This window comes from Chlorocebus sabaeus, chromosome 23 (genome assembly GCF_047675955.1).
Source record: "Chlorocebus sabaeus isolate Y175 chromosome 23, mChlSab1.0.hap1, whole genome shotgun sequence".
NCBI lineage: Eukaryota > Metazoa > Chordata > Mammalia > Primates > Cercopithecidae > Chlorocebus > Chlorocebus sabaeus.
Genome location: NC_132926.1, coordinates 70446586 through 70471039, shown reverse-complemented (window position 1 = coordinate 70471039; position 24454 = coordinate 70446586). Strand labels below are relative to the sequence as shown.

General features: G+C 36.5%; 1 protein-coding gene across 1 annotated transcript; it reads right to left on the bottom strand.

Annotated features, from left to right (window-relative positions):
* Positions 1-7490: 7490 nt before the first annotated feature.
* Positions 7491-23782, bottom strand: STARD4 (StAR related lipid transfer domain containing 4). The gene is made up of 6 exons (XM_008014121.3): positions 23593-23782; positions 18711-18824; positions 17713-17762; positions 13401-13527; positions 12448-12562; positions 7491-11573 (listed from the first exon to the last, which is right to left on the bottom strand). The coding sequence occupies exons 2-6, from the start codon at positions 18813-18815 to the stop codon at positions 11353-11355; spliced, it is 618 nt and encodes a 205-aa protein (XP_008012312.1). The 5' UTR covers positions 18816-18824; positions 23593-23782; the 3' UTR covers positions 7491-11352.
* Between the last annotated feature and the right edge of the window lie 672 nt (positions 23783-24454).

Below are 24454 nucleotides of genomic sequence, written 5' to 3'. Positions count from 1 at the left end.
TTTCATAAATCAGTTTTTATTGCACAGAAGCAGCTGGTTGTATTTCAAGTTGGAAAAAGAAAAGTAAATGCCAGAAAAGGCAAAGGATAAACTTAGTAAGCCACTTATTTTGTTTTAGAATTGTTTTTGCAAAGCAAATTTTTTTTTAAAAAAAGGCCAACAAAGTGAATCAGCAGTAGCATTTTCTTGATGAAGGTTGACTCAATGTATAATTAACAAATATACATAGCAGAGTCAATCATAGTGCCATTATGTCACTTATTTGTCATTGCAAAGTATTCAGTCTTGTTGTCTAGATTTACTTTAGATGGTGCAAAATTTCCAGACAGTAACCTATGTAAAAGGATTTATAATTTCCTTATAATTCCTGCCTATTAGTCCATATTCTAATTTCCTTATGTTCACCACTGATATGTTCCTGATCAGGGTCATTGCTAGTAGTTGAGCATTTACTGGTTGAACACTGTTTAATGGTTAGATGTTATGTGTGTCTGCATTTAAAAAAAATATGTACATGTTATTTCATTATTGGTATTATAATATTCATAACCACATGATAAACAGAAATGTACTCAATAATTTCCTATAAAATTTTCCAAAGTGCTTTTATTCTCCTGACACACTCAGGGTGAATTTTTGGCTCCTTGGCAAAAAAAAAAAAAAAAAAAAAAAAAAAAAACAGAGCGAGACTACTGGAGAGAAATCAGCCAGCCACCCACAGTAACCAAGTTCAGCATTTCCTCTTTCTGTATTTTGACCAATATATTAAGAGCAAGTTTTGTCATTATTACTCCTTGTGGATATTACCTGAGATCAAATAATATAATCTCAGCTCATAGAACTTAGCCATTTCTATACTTATCTTGGAGAGCAATAACAAACTTGATTAATTTATGTTTGGTTATCTAAAATTCCAACTTTCATAAATGCTCTGTGATGTACTCAAGACAACTGGATTGTGTGATATTAACTTCAAGAACTCAGTCTGTTCCCTGTCTTCTGGATCAGAGGTCCACCAGGGCAAAATAGAAGCCTTGCCGAGAAAGTGAACCATCTTACTCTCCTTCAAAGGAATCAGATATTGCTCTAGAGAAGACTCCAGGCATTGGCCTGGTTGAGCTCAAATGAGCCAAGTGGGAGAAAACCTCTTCTCATCCTCTGATTGAAAATGATGCAATCTGAATATTGGTATATTGTCATTGGTCAATAATGGAAAAATGAGATTCTACCAATGGGTTGCTCCTTTCCTGTCTTGGTTTGCTATGCCTTATCCCAGATCAGTGTTTTGTTCCATCCCTATGGCCATCAGGCTTGTCCTCTAAAGCCCTGACAGGAGCATCCCAGACTGGAGAAATGCAGGGTATTTATGGCCCAGAATTTTGTTTGAAACTCTAAACAGCAATGCTAAGACTGCAAAATTACACTATTCTAAACAGTTGTTTTCAGCTCATTTTGAAGATTGACCTGGAAAACACATGGATATAGAATATACACATTTAATCTTTGCTTGTGATTCACTGTGTCAAAAATGACATTTAATTTTCACTCTAATTAATCTTTATTTTCAATTTAAAAGATTTCAGTCTACTTAAATACAAGACTTTATATTCCAATTTTTGAAAGCTAGTGTTTTCCCTAAGCTCTCTCTCAACTCTGACAGTTTGTGAATGATAAAAATTTACTAGGTTTGTCCTTTCCTTGATAGATGTAGAGCAGTTCATCTGTTTTGTAAAGGTACAATTAAGTATAACTATAGGCTGGGCATAATGGCTCACACCTGTAATCCCAAGACTTTGAGAGGCCGAGGTGGGCGGATCACCTGAGGTCAGGAGTTTGAGACCAGTCTGGCTAACGTGGTGAAACCCCTAATACAAAAATTAGCTGGACGTGGTGGCACGTGCCTGTAACCTCAGCTACTCAGGAGGCTGAGGCAGGAGAATCTCTTGAAGCCAGGAGGCAGAGGTTGCAGTGAGCCAAAATTGCACCACTGTACTCCAGCCTGGGCAACAAGAGTGAAACTCCATCCAAAAAAAAAAAAAAAATATATATATATATATATATATACACACACACACACATTTCTGATATATATTATAAATTGAACACTATCATCTCATACTGCCTCCTTTTAACCTGACCTATTTGATATGCCTACAATACAGTTAATATGCAACAGTATAGAGAATAGCATATTCATAATTTGTGATTTTGTTTTTCTGTTTATGTTACCCTTAAGTCTCAGTAATATTTTAGAAGTCCTCCATAAGCCAAAAGAGTGTTGTAACATGTCCATTTATTAAGTAGTTAGGCCTAAACATTGTAATACTAGTCCATTCCATGTCCAACAGATGTTGCTGTGTTTCCTTCAATATTTTTAAATGTGAGTTTAGTGAGTGGGTACAGCTGAGTTGGGGTTTCAGTAATTTCTTATGCCCAATAAATTAAGGTATCAGTAAAAGGGATTATTAGTAAACAAATTAGTTATTTATGCTCTTACTTGTTTGAATGTCATTCATTTTATCTCTCGTCTTTGAGATACACACATTAAAACTTATGTGCGTATTTTTTTAAAGAGTAATTTCCACATAATTCCCCAAGAACTGAACTAGAATTTCCAAAAAACAGTTTTCAGAACTCAAGCAACCTATGATTCACGGAGCAAATCTACCAAAGCTCCATTTTTATTGGAACACAGGCATGCTCATTTATGTACATATTGTTTGTGGCTGCTTTTATGTTGCCAAGGCAGAGTTGAGTACTTTCAACAGAGGCCATATGAACTGCAAAGCCTAAAATGTTTATCTGGCCCCTTACAGTAAAACAATGACCCTGGGTTTTCATGGCACCCCAATGCCTTTTTGGTGACCTGCAGGAATACAGATTCCTATATTCTGTTTTTTTTTTTTCCTCCTTAGCTTAAGGTTTGTATTCCCATTTGCTTCTTAGGAAGTTAGGAAAATCTTGTTTTATGTTGTAGATGCTCTCACAACAGTAATTGTGCTGGAGATACAACTTAGTGAAATTTTCCTACAGAACTAAAAACTCAAAATTGCATCACTCCTGAAAAAAAGAAATTTAGAGTATGAACTGAGTTGCTTGAGAGTGGAATTAAAAAGATTTCTAGCACTTTGAGCATGTTTTAGAGATTTGATCCTTACATTTAAAATTATGTAAATGACGTCTTTCACTGGCATTTGCTCACATTTAAGTCAATCTACAGCTGTTACTTACTAAGCTAAGAAATGAGAAGATCACTTTGGTTCTGAATCTCTCATAATATTCTGAAGTAATTTCTATCAGTTGAATTTTCATTAATCATTTTAGGAAATATGTTTTATTTTGTGGCATTATATGACAACGACTTTCTCATCAATAGCTCAGGGAATACGCAAACAGTCAGCTCTTTTATGTAACAAAGCCACTTTCTAATCCCCACGCTTTCCTGAGTGTTACAAATTTCATTTCTTTGAAAAGAGAGGGCCTGGAGTAAATGCTTTCCTTTGCTTTCCTTACATATTTAGAAATCCAAGAAGGGCCCTTGTCTTGGTCTATTTCTGTCACAGAGAAATTGATCATTCCAAAATACCTACCTTAAGGGAAGCTAGTGACCGAGATATGGAGAAAAACATAGGTGTTCATGACCTTTGTGTTTCCATTTGACTTTCAACATCTGTAACCAAAAGGTCACAAATGAAATATTGAGTAGAAAATGCAGTATCAACTTATTAGGAGTACCTAAAATTATCTCTAAATAACATACTGTTTTCTTTAAACTACTGCAGCAGTCAATAATATAATATAACCACTAGGATATACTCACTGTAGAACTCAGAATAAAATATATGAATCATCTGCTAGTCTTCATGGTTATGTGTAGCAGAGACTTTACTGGAATGAGAGAGGGGAAAGATAACAAAATATAGATTAGGATTCCACATTCCCCCCTGTCCATCTTCTTGATTGCTCAGTTTGAAGACATCATTGATGGACAAATACTTTAGAAATGAATAGACTAAAGTCAATAGCTAATGTTTCTCCCAGAAACAAAACAACATAGTTTAGGGGATATTAGGCCTACATCCTAACCACACATTAAGGAAGTGATTTCCTGCTTCCCAAGGAGCAGCCCACTTTAGGAACCATTTTCCCAGTAAACTTTCACTGAGAAACTATTATATGCCATGGAGAAGCCAAAGATGAATTAAATCCAATGCTATCCTCCAGGAGTGAGCTTTGTAGTTGGAGAGAAAAGCCAACCTTACAGATACACCTGTACATATACCACCTACGCTACATTTAGGCAGATGATAAGCCCTAGGAATGGAAAGAGGAAAAATCTCCCTTTTGCCAGGAATGATGAAGGAAAGCTTTATGGAAACACAGGCTATATATGAAAGATGGGTGAATCTTTGCAGGTAGGGAGTAAGTAGGGGGCATGTCTGGCTGAGAACCGGCCTGATCACAGAGTGGAAAAATGAAAGGCAGAGGTGAAGGAATAATACTAAATGTGAAAGGCTGAAATACACAGGGAAGTGTTGCCAGTGTGCAGCAGAATCTCATCTTGTGCAAAATTGAATTAGACATACTTCCTTGCTGCTTATTCTGGGTAGGTACATGTGCAGCCTTTCCTCAGAGCATCTAGCCTGACATACTTGGCTCATCTGCTGTGCTTCTAAGCCAAATAAAAATCATCAAACACGTCGAAGATATTTTTGGGAGTCACCAGGTTAAAGCAAAGCCTCAGTCACTGAAAGGAAAAACTGCATTGGCCAGGTCCCCACTGACAAAACAGAGTAAACGATAGTATGATAGATAATTTCAAGTTTTGCAAGACTCCAATTTCTGAAAAACGTCTCGTGACTCCAAAAAATCATGTACTTCCTCAAATGTTGCCAGTGGAGGACCAAATCAAGGTTATTGCTGACATCATTTTTTCAACCTTTTCAGTTATTTGACCTGAATAGGCAATCCCCCAGGATTTCTGATTGAATTCTACCTGAAAGTTTAGATTTCAAAAGACAACCTGTAGGAAGCTAATTCTCAGACAACAAAATTTAAAACCATCAGAACTTGTTTCTCCAAACATCAAGCTGCTCCTGTCAAGTCCTTTTTCATCTCTCCCTTTCGACCCTTTACATACTCTTTTGTCAATTCCTTTTGATACCATTTATTGCAAGCAGTATTTTTACATCCATCCTCAAGAAACATGTTTTGGGAGACATTTAGAATCAACTAAAAGTGTGTGTATGTTTAGTTGTCTTGCCTCTTTATTTCAGATAATGCCTGTGATGAGTGAATGGTGGCATTATTCCTGAAGACAAATAAAATGAAGGAAGGTAGGGACAGAGATTGACTGTAATTTGAATGATGGAAGAGAAGCTAAGAAGTAGAATTACTGTGAGGTTACGGAAATCATAAGTTAGCAGACATTGAGAAAGGAAAACTTCCTACTTGGGCTTTTCAGGCTTATGTGACATTATCTGAATGTGTTTTCTAGTCTTTCCTAAAGGAGAAATTTTTATTCCTGGGTTGCTGAAATCTTTCTGGACTAAAAGGATATAAGCAGCTCAATAGCAGCATAGAGGATTAGATTAAAGGAACAGCACTGCATACAGGAAACCTAAATCTCCAATAGTTTAGGCTGCAAGTCCTTAGCCAAACACAAGAGCATGTAAGATTTGGAGGACAAAGTATAAATATTTTAAGTTTGCATAACCAAGATTATAGGCTACCTTCCCAACTTCTAATTGAAGAGCACTGAAAACAGAGCTGTGAACACTTCATTTTTAAAACCTGACAACATGGTGCTATCGACTACTTAATACAAAGATATATTACAATATTTTTAGGTAAACATACTAAGTTTGGCCTGGGCATAAATGTACATACAGAAAATGTTTGTAGAGAATTCATCAAAATCATGCCCATTTACTGTTGTAGAGTTACAGTATTCTTCAATGGTGGTGACTGATCAGTGAGTTTCTACTTCCTACAGATGGGACACAACAGTCATGGGCTGTCTCAACTGCCCAAAGCCTGAGGCAGACCACATCAGAGCTGTGGCTTCTTCTTGGATTCAGGTTGGATAACCCAAATCAATGACTAAATATGTACATTTTGGGGGCGGTTGGGGGGTGTTTTCCAGGAACTTGAAGAGTACATGACATTATAAAAAATGGGTGTTGGAAGACTAATTGTAGAAATTTGACCTGAGGGCCAATGTTACTTTGTGTAAGTTCACTCAGACATGTCAGAACATGCCCAAAGAAGCCTATACCTTGCTGCTGGGAAATGTAAAGCAGTTTGCATGTACAATATGATAATAAATCATCTAAGAACCCACCAAAACTTTGCATTTTGTGATTTCAAATGTTACCACAATTCAAGAAACACCATGGACATTTTTCTTACACCTGAAATACGCAGTTGAATCACTCCTTGAGTGTTTTCTCATTCTCTCAAACTATACTTTGAGTTTCAGAGCATAGCACTCATACTGAGTGCTCACATATTTTTTGTTGAGTAAAATTATAAAATTACTAGAGTTAAAAGAGGATATTAGTAATCATTTAATCCAATAAGCTCAGTTTATTAAAGAGAGCTATTATGCCCAAGAGAGGTAATGGCTTACCTAAGGTCACAGTGGCTGAGGAAGGAATAGACCAGGGTTGCCCAGCTCCTAGTCCAGTGCTCTCACTACCATTCAGGCTGCTGTAATAAAATACCATAAACTGCATGGCTTATCACAATTTATTTCTGACATTTCTGGCACAAGTCCAAGAACAGTCCTGCAGGTTTGGTGTCTATGAGGGCCTGCTTCCTCACAGAGGGTGTCTTCTTGCTGTGTCCTCATATGGCAGAAGGACAGAGGCATCACACTTGGGCCTCTTCTATAAAGGTACTAATCACATTCATTAGGGTTACCTAATCAACTCTCAAAGCTTTTAAAACCATTATCGTAGAGGTTAGGATTTTAACATCTGAATTTTAGGGGAACACAAATATTCAAACCATAGTACCAGATGTTTTATTAAATGAGGAAAATAACTCCCTGCTTCATAGTCATATTTTCTATGACGTACTTCCCACAGCATCCCTAGCTGCCTTCTTATAACATAGATCGCGGGTGTCCTTGTAATCACTTTTAGTTTTTTTCAATTCCAAACCAAATATCATAATTCCTAATCAAGGTAACACAATTATTTCAACATGTGTACAATAAATCCTGTCCATAATTTACAAAGGCAGAATATATTCATTATTTGTTCTGAATACATAATAGCAAATAAAGATTCAGCAGTATTGTATAATAGATAATATTATATGAGACACTGGCAGGAGAGATCAGCATGTGTGTTATTAACTTGATTTTCCAGGTTTATATTTTCCTTTTGTAAGAATTCAGGAAGTTAAATGACATACTTTAAATTCAGGCATATGAAACTAAATAGTACTTAATGTTAAATTACAAAGATAATACCAATGACCAATTTTAAGAGTGTCTACAAATTTTTATTTTTATACCAATTTAAAAATAAATACATATTTTATCGATACTAATACATATTAGTTTAATATTCTAGTTTTACATATTGGTTCAAAAAAGAATTATAGAAACTTCTTAAAAATAAAATCTATACTATAGCTTGTATTGAACTGCAAGAGATGAATTTTAATATTTATACATGTAAAATCTGTAAAAACAATACAATAATTTAAAAATTACAGTTTCCAACTTCCTGTTTTTTGAAATTATTCTGATGTTTCTTCTACACTCAAGTCCCAACCTTCTCTACTTCTGGAAGTTGAATAAGAAACACATGGAAGATATACCAGGCAGGCAATTATACAACACAGGTTCTAAGGGAAACCTGATCAAGTCCCTTAGCTTCTCTGGTTCTGTTGATTTCTCTACAGGGTGGGCATCACTACAGTTCCATTTAATTAAAATAAACTGGATTTAAACAAGTGATTCTAAGGATGGTAGTACACTCTTGAGAAAAGAGGTAAAGCTTTTATCTGTATGAAAGGCAATTACTCAGACCTAAAAGCTCAATAGACAATTAAGGGCTTAAATTGGCCAACGTTTCCCAATCTTCTCCAGATACAACTTCAATTACATAGTTTTTTAGCTTGAGATATTAACTGAATTCAACATGATTGTTGATAAAATGCCCTTAGTTTAAAAAAGGAAGAGGGGGAAGGGAGGGGAAGGAAAAAAATTCCATTAACTAGGAGATATTTTATAGACAGAAATCTACAATTTCAAATATATCCAACCTGAAAGAACACTGAAATAAAGAGATTTTTAACATTTACAAGCTCCCTAGTACTTTAGCAATTTATATTATAGATTAGTTAACTACAGAATACTAGATTCTCATTATTTTTTCTGAGTACTGTTTTAAACTTTAAGGGTTAACTAAGAGTTATCAACACAAACTAATATTTCATGCAAAAGTATCACTTTTATAACAATCTTTTTCTTGTATGAAACTAATTTCCTTAAAAAATAGCTACTATGTACTGAAAACAGTATTACACCAAATATTTCCTACATACACAAGCTTCTAATACATATCACCTATCAGCTACAGAAAACAGTCAACCATTTAACAAGAAGGCAGATTATATTCTTTCATTTTACCAACTGCCATATCAAAAATTACTTATCTTTGAAGGAAAATATTTTCTGGCAATAATTTTATTTCATTGACAACTGATTTATAGCTAAAGTTTAGATGTCCTATTTATCAAGCAATGAAGGCTCTAGAGACTAGAAAATATTTCAAGATATTATTCCATGTTATTGTCTATTTCATCTTACTACAAGACAAATTAATAAATATGCTATAGGACTGTGCTATTCATTCAACACAGTATCCACTGGCCTCATGTGGCTAATGAGCACTTAAAATGTGGCTTGCCCAAATTTGTAAAATGCATACCAGATTTCAAAAAATTAGTACAAGAAACAATACAAACTATCAGAGTAAATCTTTATATCGATTGCATGTTAAAGTGATAACATTTTGGATGTACTGAGTTAAATAAAATATTAAAATTAACTTCAGCTGTTTAATGTTTTAATATGGCTTCTAGTTTTAAATTAAATGTATCACTTACATTATTGTTCTATCCTACAGCATTGCTATAGAAGCAGTAGACTCAATTATTTATGTTAATATCCATCCCAACCCACATCATTAAGCTTTTATATCATTATAGTATGAGATAACATATTTAATACATGATCACAAGATTCCTGAGCTTAGAATCATGAACACCTCCACTCTTCAAAATGAAACCAAACAAAACCTGCTGTCATTATCCTGGCAACAGTGATAAACTTTAGATTTGTGTTAGGTATGAGTCTGCAAAAAAGACAAAAGGAATCTTTTGGAATGATGGAAATGTTCTAAATCCAGATTGTGTTGATGGCTGCACAGTTCTACATATGTATTTAAAAAATCACTGAATTAGATACTTAAAATGGGTAAATTATATAATATGTAAATTATATATCAATAAAGCTGTTTTTGTTTTTTTAAAGGACACAGCTAGAGTCCAGCAGATCTAAGGGGCCATCTAGAAGCTGCACATACATTTTAGGTGATTCAAACATAATTTTTAAATTCATCATTCTTACATTGAAAATGTTTCCATGAGGGTAATTTTACCTAGAGTGGGTCCATGTTTAACAGTGAATTATGTAATTATTTATTGGAGGTATATGTTGATAAGGACAAAGAGAGTGCTAGAGTAGAGATAGTGGGCAGTTTACTTGCTTTTAGGGACATCCAGTTCAGGAAATAATAGCCCTTATAGTAATGTATACTATCTTGTCACAAATCTCTTACTCAAGTTAGGCACCTTTGGAATTTCGCCATCCTAGATAGAACAGTAGAATATAAGACTTCCTACTCCATGCTAATAAAAAACAAATGAAAAAAATAGATGAAGTCAAAACTAACATTTACCAATTTCCATGGAAACTGAAACTAAACTACTGAGTTTTCTTTCACTATTGCAGAACAACAACAAAAAAAGGAGCAGAAATCTAGTAATTCAAAAGTACATTCAATTTAGAAAAGGATACTGGTAAATTAATAAACCATTAAGAATACAGAATTCTTTGTGCATTCCTTCTGTCAGATCTTGACCAATCTAGATACTATGAGATAATTCACCATGAACATTGTGCTGCTGCCACCTTTTGTTTTTTGAAATCTATCATTGCCAGTGGCAAAAAATAAAAACAAAAGCAAAAAACAGCTTCACTGTTCCACTTTGTCAAAATGGGTATGAAGAACTATGATTTATTCTTTCTTTACACTCAAGAAAATATAATAAAGTAAAACACAGATCAAACTGTCATGTACTTGAAACACTATATACCTTTGTGCATTTCATGTCTTGTTTAGCATGTATTTCAGGGCTCACTTTACCCATATTAACAACAACAAAACAGTAGACACAGGAATGCTGACACATAAACAACTAACATTAAACACTGAAATGGATTTCAAGATGTGTGCAAGTACACAAAAAGATAAATATATACAAAGATTTGCCTGGACACCTGAATTGCCTGAAGTTCTCATTTTAGAAGCAAACTAGATGGAGAGTTCAAAACCCAAAGTCATTTAGAATGTGAAAATCATTTAGAAATTCTCATTTAAGGCACCCACAGAATTAGGGGACCCACAATACTCAATTCTAATCATTATAAAATGATATCTAGGCACTTAGATAAATCTAAGAATGTATTTGTTCTAGTTACAGACTGATACTTTTAAGAGTCCAAGATAAGTGTTGGACATCAACTAAATTCCACATTTTAAATTGGGGCCAGGCATAGTGGCTCACGCTTATAATCCCAACACTTTGGGAGGCTGAGGTGGGGAATCACTTGAGGCCAGGAGTTCAAGACCAGCCTGGGCAACATAGTGTGACCACATCTCTACAAAAAATTAAACAAAAATTAGCCATGCATGGTGGCGTGCACCTGTATTCCCAGCTATTCAGGAGGTCAAGGTAGAATAACCCCTTGAGTGATCAGATCAAAGCTGCAGTGAGCTGTGATCATACCACTGCCCTCCAGCATGGGCAACAGAGTGAGATCCTGTCTCAAAATTAAACAAAAAAAAAGAAAAAAGAAAAAAAGAAAATGCTCCCTCTTAGATAGCTATTTACTTTAGGAATAAAACCAAACATTGTACCAGTAAACCAAAAACATTTCAAATTTTTCTACCGGCTATGCAGAAGAGTGGAATCAATGATTTTTACAGGCCATGTAGCTGAGAGAAAGAGTTGATCCATAGTACTACAAGTTTGAATGTATTTTGCCTATCATAAAGCTTTTCGTAAATCACCATAGAAGTTGGTTAAAGTGCTTGCCATGGCTGTATCTACCGCAGACTGAGGAATCATCCCACGCAGATCTGTCTGAATATATCCTGTCAAAAGACTCTGGTTTGGGTTGTCCTTAAGTGGAACACAAAACCAACCACAGGGATGGTTATATCCTCGAACAAATTCCGGTCTCTTTTCATCCCAGTCAAGACTTATTCCTATAAGACAATTTTTAAAATAGCACTATTAACAGCAATAACTGACATAAAACTCTCATTTAAAAAATTCTTTTTTAAATATGTATTCTTATCCATACAGATGAAAATTAAATCCCAAAGTGACCATGGCCTAATGAAGAAGAGACTTACCAAGGAGGATTCTGACAAGGGGTTGACAGGTAATGGGGAAACTTTTAATCCCTTCAGAATACATGACATCATATCATCTTAGTACTCCTTGGAAGCTACAAATCTGGCTGTAGTACCCAGGCCTGGAGGTGCCAATAATCGAATCCATGGTACCGTAACTATTCCCCACAGCGATTACCATATTATACTTTGGTACTAGTTAGTTAAGAATAAACAAGTAGATGTTTACTTACAACTGCTAACTTAAGTATATACTATATACAAAATAATATTAATTTACCTATAGTTAGGTTTTAGAAAACAGGAGCCTTCCAATGGCAGTATTTTTAATCTTGAAAAGAAAAATACAACACAGCTCAAGGAAGGAAGAATATTCTAAGACATATCAAATCTAGTTTTTCTATGTATATGACCAAGAAACTGTTTTCTGAGAGTGGCTTAGAAGAAAATCCATTTCTAGAATCCTTTCCTAGAGGCAGTCATGTGATCCACATTTGCTACCTCTGACCTAGAGGATACTGTGTAACTGGGAACAAAAACTTATCAGAAAGATTTCAAAACCCTTTTGTTATTGTTATTTTACTCCCTAGAGTTTAGCATTTGCAAAAAAATGTTAGCAATTACAGAGTTGAAAATATATCTCACAAGGAAAGAAACATCTAGCCTAGAAAACACAAATATTTAAACCATACTGAAAAAAAGCATAACATGTTGAGATTATTACCACAAGATAAAAGCCCTTCTTTATAGCCCACAGTGTAGGAGAAATCAACAAATTCTCTTGGGGAAATTATATTCCAAAGCTGACCAGCAGTAGTATAACGCATCACACAGCAATTCTGAAAAAGAAGAGGTAAGACAAGTGTTATTACTATAGGAAACACACATAGCTTCATATATCATAAACTTATCTCTGGAAAGAAACTTTAAAATGTTTCATAATTATAATAATTCTTACACTGATTCTGACAGGTCTATATCTCTATTCTAAATCACACTGCTGTTGGATGGCCATGAAGAAGATACATAATCAAAATACAGAGGTGCAAGTTATCCAGAATCCAAATTTCTAATCAAATGCAGTTGTCTTTTATTCTATGTAACATTCCACATGGAATTAGGGAATGTAGACTGTTTCAGTTTTAAGATCAAATCCACAAATACTTCTGACTACAACATCAAACATTGTAATTAAAAAATGCAAGCATTAAGCAATGAATTAATAAAAATAGAAACAGAGCAGGTCATTTTGGCTACATAATTTTAGAATATTTAAGGTGGCATTTTTATCTTTGGTCATTGATGTTGGCTTAGTATTAATGGAAAAGCTGCACATATTCACCTAGAAACCTAAACATGATGGTGGTGTTTTCAGAATTTTAGTTTTCAGAATCTTCACTAAAGTTTTACAATTAAGGATGCTGAATATACTTTTCAGCAGCAAGGGTATAGCTACCATGGAAAACAAACTCAGTCTAACACTCATTAATTAGTATGAGGAAACACAAACTTTTTAAGAGGCAGCATGGGACTCCCCTGTGATATCTTTGTCGTGACTGCTATTCTCAAAGCAATGAATATAAGTGTGTACAAATGCTCATGCTCACATGCTCTGGCTCACTCATGCTCTCTCTCATGCGCATACACACAGTCTAAAGTAATGTTTCTAATAGATACCTCTTCAAAGTTCTCCAGAATATCCAAAGAAGTCATCAAGCTGTCCCAATCCAAACGACAAGGCCCTGGGCGTATATGGTCTATTATACTATTGACAAGGTCATCTATAACACCTTGGGCTTTGTAGCTGGAGAAAAAAAGTTTAAGTCAATTGCTGTTACAATAAAAAATTTCAGCATACTCTTACAGTGATAGCTAACTTTGAAAGTAAGGATAAAAATTAGGCCGGCTAGGGTGGCTCACGTCTGTAATCCCAGCATTCTGGAAGGTTGAGGCAGGTGGATCACTTGAGATCAGAAGTTTGAGACCAGCCCGACCAATGTGGCAAAACTCTGTCTCTACTAAAATTACAAAATGTAGCCAGGCATGGTGGCATGCGCCTGTAGTCCCAGCTACTTGGGAGGCTGAGGCAGGAGAATTGCTTGAACCCTGGAGGTGGAGGTTACAGTGAGCCAAGATCATACGACTGCACTCCAGCCTAGGCAACGGAATGAGATCCATCTCAAAAAAAAAAAAGAATAAAAATTAATTAAGGGTGGTCCAGGCGTGGTGGTTCATGCCTATAATGCCAGCACTTTGGGAGGGCAAGGCAGGCAGATCACCTGAGGTCAGGAGTTTGAGACCAGCCTGACCAACATGGAAAAACCCAGTCTCTACTAAAAATACAAAATTAGCCGGGCATGGTGGCTCATGCTGGTAATCCCAGCTACTTGGGAGGCTGAGCAGGAGAATCGCTTGAACCTGGGAGGCAAAAGTGGTGAGCTGAGATTGCGTCATTGCACTCCAGCCTGGGCAACAAGAGCAAAACTCCGTCTCAAAAAAAAAAAAAAAAAATTAATAAAGGTTTTTTATTTTTTTTCTAAAGGGAATAAATTCCAATAACTTTTCTGATCAGTTATGTTGTACCAATTATTTTTATCAGTATGCACCCTTTGTCCTCAAATCTAATAAGAGAACTGAAGGCTACACTCTGTGTCATAATGAAAATAATAAAGTTCCTTCATGCTATAGCATAGCCAAAAACAGTCTATAGAATGTCATAAGCTTTCCATTTATTTTTATATTCTTTCCTCAGTTATCCTCTGACATATTAATACATGAATATTTTTACCCTGACTTTTAAAAACTTTTTATTAGGAACAGAGAAATAGGCCAATAGAACAGAACACCAAGGAACTATCTCATAAATATGTCAGAACTTGACATATTTCAAAGGCGGCATCACTTATCAGTCGGGAAAAATGTACAATTCCATAAATGGTGTGCCTAGATTCAATAGTTATCCTCATGGAGAAAATAAAACTTAGATTCCTATTTCCACCACTCATAATAATTAATTTCAGATAAATTAAATATCTGTATAAAACATGTAAAATGGGCCAGGTGCAGTGGCTCATGCCTGTAATCCCAGCACTTTGGGAGGCCGAGGTGGGCGGATCACGAGGTCAGGAGATCGAGACCATCTACTAAAAATACAAAAATTAGCTGGGCGTGGTGGCGCATGTCTGTAGTCCTAGCTACTCGGGAGGCTGAGGCAGGAGAAGAGCTTGAACCAGGGAGTCAGAGGCTGCAGTAAGTCAAGATTAAGCCACTGCACTCCAGCCTGGCGACAGAGTGAGACTCTGTCTCATAAAAACAACAACAACAACAACAACAACAAAAACATAAAATGAAAAACTTTAAAATGTTGAGAAAAATATACAAGATACCATTTTTGTGACCTCAGAGTACAGGGGGATTTCTTGAATATGTAAAACACAGAAAAACACAAATAATACAAAAGATCAACTAAAATTAAAACCACGCATACCACACAAGAAAAAATAAGTCATTTTTTAAAACTAGCCACAGACTGGGAGAAGATAGTGTAACTCATATAAACAGGGAATTATTATACAGGATATATGAATAACTCCTATAAACCAATGAGAAAAAGAAAATCCAAAGAAACGATGAGCAAAGGACATGGTAACATTGACCTGAAATGTCAAGAAGTATACAAAAGATTTCAACTTCACTAGTAATCAAGTAAATACTAACAAGAACAATCTGATTAAAACCCCTCAGACTGACAGAGATTAAAAACTCGTTAAGTAGTAAATGGAGGGGGATAAGAATCCTTAAACTGCTACTTTAGAGAGCAAGTTGGTAATATCTAGTAAGGTTGGAAGATATACATCCCCAAGAACCAAAGAAAATTACACATGTGTGCACAAAGAGATATATACCAAGAGGTTTACTATAGCATTGTACTTTATAGAGAAACATTGACAACAGCCTAAAAATCTATCAATAGGTGAATCTACAAACATAGATAAAAACATTGTGGTATATTCACATAGAGGGAAAATAATGGATTTACATATAACAAATATGGCTGAATCCTGAAAACATAATATTTAATTTAAAAAGGCAAATTACTAAATTAAATATGTATATACAAACACATATACATGAATATAAAAAACACACCAAATAATGCTTTTATATATATATAAATATGTGGTCAAAGTATGAAACAGGAACAATACACATAACTTCAGGACAGCAATTACCTCTGGGGATGAAAGAAAGGAGATGAAATAAGAAATTAGCTTCAGCTGTATCAGTACTTTTTTTTTTAAGCATTTGAAGCTATTTAATCATTTTATAATAACTCAAGCCAAACTTATATTATCTCCCCCACCATAAATCTGTTCTCCCATCTTGTATTCTTTAACTTGGGGTAGTTGGAGGTAATACAAATTAATCTAGTCAAATTAGAAAATCTTAGATTCAACAATGGCTCTTCTTCTTCTCTTAACCCCATTTCCATAGTCAGAACGAATCAGTCACTACGTTTTTATCAGGATTTCCTAAATGTAAAGTACTTAGAAAAATATTTGGCTCTCAATAAATGTTGGTTATCATTGCCACCACCACTGCTATCATTAAATCTTTCACATTCATTTGTCCTTTTTGACTTCCATGTTACTGCCTCAGAGCACTTTGTGTCCAACTCAACACATCAGGTCCTACCTCCTTTGATCATATATCCCTTTAAGAATCTGAAAAAAAAAACACCAGTGTTTCTCATATGTGTTTATGTGGTAGATACGCAATTCCTTCCGCCTAGAACATGAACCCTTTCATTCCTTAAGAAATACTTATTCTTCCCTTAAGTGGTAGCTCAAACATTAGTTCTCTATGAAGTCTTTTCAGATCTCCAAGCATAAAGCTTCCCTTGGCACATTTGACACTTTCAACCCTTACTGGGAATTACTAATTTAAAGAATTAACTTCCATACTTGCTTACAATGCTTAATCCAACTCCAATTTCCCTGTCCTCACCATAAATATTGTAAAATTCATCTTTCTGGAAATACTATCTTTGACATTACACTTCAGAACATTCTGTATATACTAACAGGGTCCAGCAGTTTTATTTTGAAAAATGGCTGAGTCTTAAGGATGTGAACATTCTACTCCAAGTATGCAAGGCAATTGTGTCTACAAGCTTTAAAAAACAACATATTATTTTCTTATGTTATTAAATAATCTTCAAAAATGTGGTTTTTAAAGGTTATACCATATTCTCTCACAGATATTTCATACTGAATCGTTTCCTACTATTGATTATTCAGGTTTATAATTTTTAATATTATAAATAATGCTGTGATAGAAGAACAAGTACTTAAATCACTGTTATCTTGCTGATAAATTCTTCAAGATAAGTTCCTAGGATAAAATGTTCTACAGCACTGAGTAAATGTAGAATTTTAGAAGGGTCATATTTACAATGCTAAGAAATTCAGATTTTAGCAGCCATTTTAGATCATTATGACTTCCTCACCACCAACTCAGTCCACAAAGGACACGGACATTTTTAAGGCTCTGAATTCATAAGCCCCATTTGCTTTCCAGAAAGTTAAAAAAAATCACCAGGCACGGTGGCTCAAGCACTTTGGGAGGCCAAGGCAGGTGGATCACGAGGTCAGGAGTTCAAGATCAGCCTGGCCAAGATGGTGAAACCCCATCTCTACTAAAAACCACAAAAAAAAATTAGCCAGGTGCAGTGGCAGGTGCCTTAATCCCAACTACTTGGGAAGCTGAGGCAGGAGAATCGCTTGAACCCAGGAGGCAGAGGTTGCAGTGAGCCGAGATCGTGCCACTGCACTCCAGCCTGGGTGACAGAGTGAGACTCTGTCTCAAAAAGAAAAAAGTTAAAAAACTCTTAAAAAGCTAAATCTTACTAGCAATGACTACTTAGTGACAATGCATATAAGTTTCGAAATGTCTTAAGAGCTACATAAATTTATAAAAAGGTACTCACAGATATCCATTAAATTCTTCTGAGGGTTTTCTCCAAACAGTTACATCTTTCTAGAAAAATAAAAACATTATATGGTAATAATTACATAGGTGGAACCCTAGACACAAAACTGATAATTTTATAAATCTAGAGAATTTGTCTCTGCATTAAAATCAAACTTCAGTACATTTTCAGAATACATAAAAGTCATCTACACCATAAAAGGATTTGTATTTGAATTGCTTCTGTATTCTGAAGTTCTTCACATTGCACTTAAATTACAGACCTCCAAAAAATACTTTCAGTAGTATGTAATGAGATCCAAACATTGTAAGATTCAATGATGGCACTATCTTAGTCCTATCTTATCTATTTATCATTACTGATACATTCATACTCTAACACTAGGAACACTATTTCATTCTGAAATTGTTTATAACTTTTAAAACATTAAACAATTCACATTTATTATGAAAGTGTTACCATGAATTAGTCCCTACGTTTTTTCCTCATCATTTCCCAAGTAATTCTGAATATCAGAATAGCTAGAGCACTTAACTATTTGTGTCCTGGGTTCCAGAATTGGTTCTAGCAACATTCAACCCACCCATGTAATAGTTTGGGCAAGTCATATTAGTAAAAAGGAATACTAAGTAGCTACCTTCATAGGCTTTTTGATATATGAAATTCTTCCAACCTATCAAGTACTACACTTTCTTAAATTGATAATGATACATTTTATTTGCTGACTTAAGAAGCTATTCTTTAGGTCTAGTTGCCATGAGCCTATTCTCCTGTCTAATATCCAAAGAGCTAATGAAAGCAGTATAGGATTACTACTGATATATTTCTTCCTTTGTGTGACATTAGACCATCAACTTTATTAGCTCAATTATTTATCTTGCATATCCATCCAAAGTATGGTCTTTGTCCATATCGTTCCATTTAATTTTAAAAGTCATCAACCAATTCATTCGATAGAAGACATACCCCAAATGTAAGTAATTGAACTAATTTACCGTTTTCTTAGCAACTCGCCACTTATCTTCTTCAATGCTATGGTACTGGATGAGAGTGTTTTTAAGTTTAGTCGCAAAAGAAGCAACATCAGACAGGCCTTCCATTACTTCTCTCTGTTATGGAGACCAAGATTAGCATCAGCAAATACCACAGTTTGAGGCAATAGACCAGTGGGTCTCAAATCTGGCTTCACAATATAATAACCTACCAGAGCTATAAAAGATAGCTACCCTCACCCCAAATCAACTAATCACAATCTCTGAGAGTAGGAACTGGGCATAGTTTTTTTCTAATTGCTCCCAAGATTAATAACCCATAGCCAGAGGTGAGAATTACATATTTTTTACAATTAAAATCATTCATATAGAAAAGTAAAAGGGAAGTCAGGAGGAGGGGGAAGGGATTGTATCTCTCTTATATATATGTTGTTAACTCTCATTTACCTGCAGTCCTCATTGTTCAAATGAGCTCAAAACATCCCAGATCCAGAAGCCTACTTAAAGCTTCAAGCCTAAATGGAATCTCTTGCCTCCCCTGGCTTTCCTCAATTTGCCATAGTATTCCTCATTTTAACAATTTACTATTAAAATGGCAATTGAGCCCAAGTTCTCAAGTCAAAAGGCTTGGAATTGACCTTAATAGGAATAGGTTCCTTTAACACCATCATACCTCATTGTCTACAGTGTTCTAGTTCCACTGGTTTTCTTTCTGTCCCTCAAACAGGCTAGCTTATCAGTGACTTGGGGTCTAGATCCCAAATCTTAGCATCACTAATAACAGTGTAATGCAAATTTCAGTTTAAACCTCCTATCCTTCATAAAGCCTTCTGGAAGTTACCATTAGCATCTTTATTTTCTTCATAGTGCTTATCATTATCAGACAATATAATAACTTATTTATAGGTGTGTGATTCTACTCTTTGACCACCTCATTCCTAACTAATAGCATAGAGGTCCTTGTCTTATTCATCGCTATATCTCCACCACCTACAACACTGCCTGGCACATAGTAGGCCCTTATTTTGTTGATGTGTTACTGCCTCAAAACAAGAATTACTTGGTCTTTGTCTTCTTTTGGTGCCAGGGCACCAATTTCTTAGCATAATTCCTACTTTTCACTATTCTATCTCTACTCCTTCCATCTTCAGTAAAAGGCTAAAGAAGAAAAGAGTTTTAGGGGTAAAGTTGCCCATTACAGAACCATCAAATTGCTGGAAAGGAGGTCAAGAAAACATCTAAATGAAAGTTCAAGCCTCACCCTCTATGGGAATAAGGCTGCAGTTGTCAACTACGGATGCAGGCATTAGAATCAGCTTTTTATACTTTGTACTAGTTGTTGCTGTTTTCAGGTGTTACATTTTAGGGCCCAGTGCCAAATAGTCTGATTCAGTGGCTTTGTTCTGGAATGGGCCTCAGAAATGTAGGTCCTTTAAAATAGTCTCACTAATTATTCTGTTGTCTAGCCAGGGATCAGAACTAAGTGATCTAAAAATTAAGGTGACAGAAATAAATTAAGGTTGTAGCCAATATTTAAATACCACTAATTAGAGCATATAAGCCATTAAAATTTATAAATACTAAAATTATGTAGAAACATGGGAAAGTATACAAAGAAAATTCAATCTACCTTTTAGGACCTATATAAGTGATGCAAAATATATAAGTATAGATCCAATCCATGGATGAAAAGTTGATGAGCTCATTCAAAAAGTCTCTCATTCAAGAATGTACCCAATTTCCATTCAAGAGGCTGTCAACTTGACAGCCAGTACAATGACTTTATTCAAGAGTATGCCATAAACAAGCAGAAGTTCTTGCAGAAGGCTTGTAAAAGAGATTTAATTTATCTATTACTGGGATTACTATGATTAAACATATTCTTCAAATCCAAAGGTCACCTGCTAGGTTCCTGTGGTTGGCAGATAAGAGTATTCAAAAGTTTTGATAGAAATCAAAGGTGAAATGGAAAGTTATTATTATCATAAGCAAACATTATCATTGGGCAACTCCAGCGCACAGAAAGTTACCTAGAAAGCTACCTAGAAGAGATGAGAATCTGCAACTTTAAGGTACTTGGCTTAGTAATCATTCATTCACACTGATCAGTATAAAGTTCAAGCTCCTTACTATAGCTTACAGGTTCTTTTATAATGTGGCATATTTTCATTACTTCATTTCCACTTATCTTTCTTGGACTCCCCTGAACCTGGGTTAGTTCTGCCTCCAATATTTTCTGACAGCAACTCTGTACTGTAATTACTCACTTGTTATCTTCTCCCATTTAACTGTAAAATCTTTGGGGGGCAGGAAATGTGGCTTCTTCAATATTATTCTCCTTATGTCTAGCATTCAGTAGGAACACAGTGAATAAAAAATGGAAAAATGTATAGACAATAAGCTACTATTCTCACTTATGGAAGACCTCAAGATATCTAAAGTATGCCCATTTACACAAGTCCTAGAGCTTCTGAATAACTAAAACTTCCATTACCATAATGAAACACAATTTCTCAAGGGGGTCTACTATTAAATATTTATCAAGCATCTATTATATACCAGGTCCTAGAACTACAGAAACAGATGGAATCCAGTTTCTACTCTCAAAGTTGACTTATTCTACCCTTAAGCTTTTACAGAAATAACAACAAAAACTAAAACATTAAAAAATTCTATTAATAGTCTTTTTAAGAGTGGTGTAGTGGGAGGTAGGAAAGGAAAAAAAAGAAGTACAAAATCAGAAGGTTCTCTCTCTCTGATTAAATATGTCCAGCAAAGTATTTAACCAGGCAGTTAAGTCTTGCATGGATTATTTTCATCAAGATTAAGTCCATAATGAAATAATGGTTGCCATCAAAATTGCTACCTCTGTGTCAACAGGCATAATTGAGCATCTCTCAAAATATTAATATATTCTAGAACCAAGAGGGCTAGGGGGAGAATATTGGGTTATCAAGGTCTTGGCTCTCTCTCCTAATATAACAGGGTACTGAAATTAATTGAGAGGAAAACACCTAATTTGCCCTCCTGTAATCTCCAACTGTGGAGAATGTCAGGAAAATGTTTTAAATACCATTCTGAACTTCCTTTTACTAATTCAGTCTTTTATTCCCTTACCTCAACCTTATATCAGGAAATTATCCAACTCTAACATTTACATGTCAGTGAGAACAGGCACCACTTAACCTTATCAGAATGTAATACTCTTGTCAGTCCCATGGCCAAATGCTGAGTAATGTCCACCTCGATGTTCTTCCTTTAAACTAACCTTTTTGTTCATGTTTTCTATGTCCATGTTTTTGAAGCGATCACTAGTGGTGACAGTGGCTGCCATCATAGGGATGGCAGCTGTCTCAAGTTAAAACTTTTCTTGAGGCCATCTATCAGCACCATAGTCTTGACCAATCCAACTCCGATTACTTTCAACTATCTGTCACAGTGAGATGGCATAGGTTCTATTTCAAATATGGAACATAATAAAACATTTAACTTCTAATATAAAGTGAATGCCATAAAAATCTGTTGGACTTTTTTAGTATGACTAAGTGAGAATTCACTTGTTAAAGAAATGCAGGTATCAGAACGGTCTAACCTTGCATTACGTGAGTAATATGGTTTTCACTTCCAGGAACAGCTTCAGTTTAACATGCCATGGACTTTCCCCAATGTCTTACAAACCAAAGCTTTGTAAATTGAATTATATTTTTTAACGAACATAAAAATTTCAGTATATGCTTGATTTCCAATCAATGTTGAACTGTTAAGTTTTCTAACTCAGACAAGTACGGCAGTTTCTCATTTTTTGAGACTGGCTCTGGCAGGAGCTCACTATTTAAAGAAACGCAACATGGAAGTATATTTCTACAAGGTGAATAATGATCCAACTTACTGTTCAAACTCCTAATGCTCTAATACTTGATTTTTAAAAAACCTAACGCTCTGTACTTGATTTTTAAAAATAACAATAGCTAACATTTATTGATCACTTACTACATGCTCAGTCCTGGCTGCTTTACATTGCATTATTTTATGTAATCCTCACAACAGTAAGAGTCCATCTATCACTGCCCCTGTTTTACAGAAAGGGAAAATAGCAACAGGAGGGTTGAGTCACTTGTCCAAGATCACACAGCTCACAAGTGACGGAGCCAGAATTCCAACCCAAGGCGTCTGACTTCAGAGCCTAAAGCTCTATCTTGTAAAACAGTGGAAGCTGATCACAGGCTGGAAGAGACTTCATATAAAAAACCTGGGCCCACCATAAATTTGTCAAATTTTGTCCTGGCTGCTGAACCCAAAAATCTAAGGTAATCTTTAAGTGCAAATTAGGGAAAACAATGACACTAATTTGGTGAGAAATTATATGAGTTAATACATTTAGCAGGGACCTTGGAAGCCCCGGGAAAACTTTGTCTCTTGTCATTGGCATCACCTCCGCGAAGCCTGGTGGGACGCGGCTGCCCCTGTGCTGTCTGTGCACCTCCTAAGAACCAGGAGGCGCGGTGCCCTCCAACAAACACGACTGCCCCAAATCAGGCGGGATTACCACCGCTCCGCTCCCATTTAACAGCTGAGGACACTGAGGCCTAATGGATTCCAAGTACTTAAATAGGTGAGCGGCGTGAAGGGGCGATTTGCAAGCCCTGGGATCCTTCCAGCTCGCCCCTTCCCCTCCCTGGGGCTCAATTTTCTCTTTCATTTGCGAGGTCCACTCCCGCCCGGACGCCGGGGCCCGCCATCCCCAACGTCCACCGCGGGCTCCCTAGTTCCACGGTCTGGAGCAGGTCCAGAAGACGCACCTGGCAGGACGCCCTGGGCGCCACAGTCGCCCTCCCCACAGGTCACCCCAATCCTGCCGCGGCTCCGTGGCTCTCCCTATCTTTACCTGAGGTGAAGCAAGGACGTGGAAGCAGCTATGGAGCGCTATCGAGCACCTCACACCGCTCTCAGCAGCACCGCTCAGCTTCCCGGCCCACCGAGGCGCAGGCGACAGCAGCCAACACGTAAGTCACCGCTGGTCGCAGCCAACTGGAAGGCACCCAGCGCCTCAGGGCCAGGCGGGCCGAGCCCCCCAGCCCCGCCCCCTGACCCGAACCCGGGCGCTCCGGGGGGCTGGGAGGAGGTGGCCGGAACAACGTGTGGTTGCTCGGATTGGCTGACGCGGGAGCGTGTGGCGGGCTGATTGGTCGCCGATAAATGGAATGATTCCGCGTGGGTACGGGCTGGCCCGAGCCGCGCCAGGGTTCCCTGGACGTCTGGCATTGCCTGCAGGTTTGGATTAGTTGGGTTGTCCTGTGAGCACTTAATTGTGAAAGAATTTTGTCGGCAGTAAACCGACTGGGAGAAATTGAAACTGAAGGCGAATTGAAGGATCACAGGGAGGGATAAGACTGGTCCAAATTCTTCCCGCTTGGGTTCCCTCCCAGGACTAAAAGTCAAGTAAGAAAAAGCGCCCATGCAGAGGAGGACGAGCTCTCTGCCTCCTGCTTAGCCTGACTCACCACTGAGAGAGCTGGGAAGGAAAACGCATATAAACGAAAGTCACTGCCACTGTGTGAATTGACCTTTAGCCAAATGTGTTTGTGTGTGTGTGTTTCCACCCTCAGAGTTTAGAGGGCAACCTTAGAAGTAGAGAAAAGGAGGGGATGTGACAAGTGGATTTAGCAACTGCACAGTGTTGGAGTTTCCATCTACTCGAAGATGAGAAACATTTCTTCCAGTGGCTGTGAAGTCACCCATCTGATGGG

Excerpts from the sequence above, each read along its gene's own strand:
- STARD4 (XM_008014121.3), bottom strand. The coding sequence starts at position 18,815 with ATGGAAGGCCTGTCTGATGTTGCTTCTTTTGCGACTAAACTTAAAAAC. Across the intron at positions 13,528-17,712 it reads GAAGAATTTAATGGATATCT|CTACAAAGCCCAAGGTGTTA; the intron begins GTGAGTACCTTT and ends TTTTTTCTCCAG. Across the intron at positions 12,563-13,400 it reads TTCTGGAGAACTTTGAAGAG|AATTGCTGTGTGATGCGTTA; the intron begins GTATCTATTAGA and ends CTTCTTTTTCAG.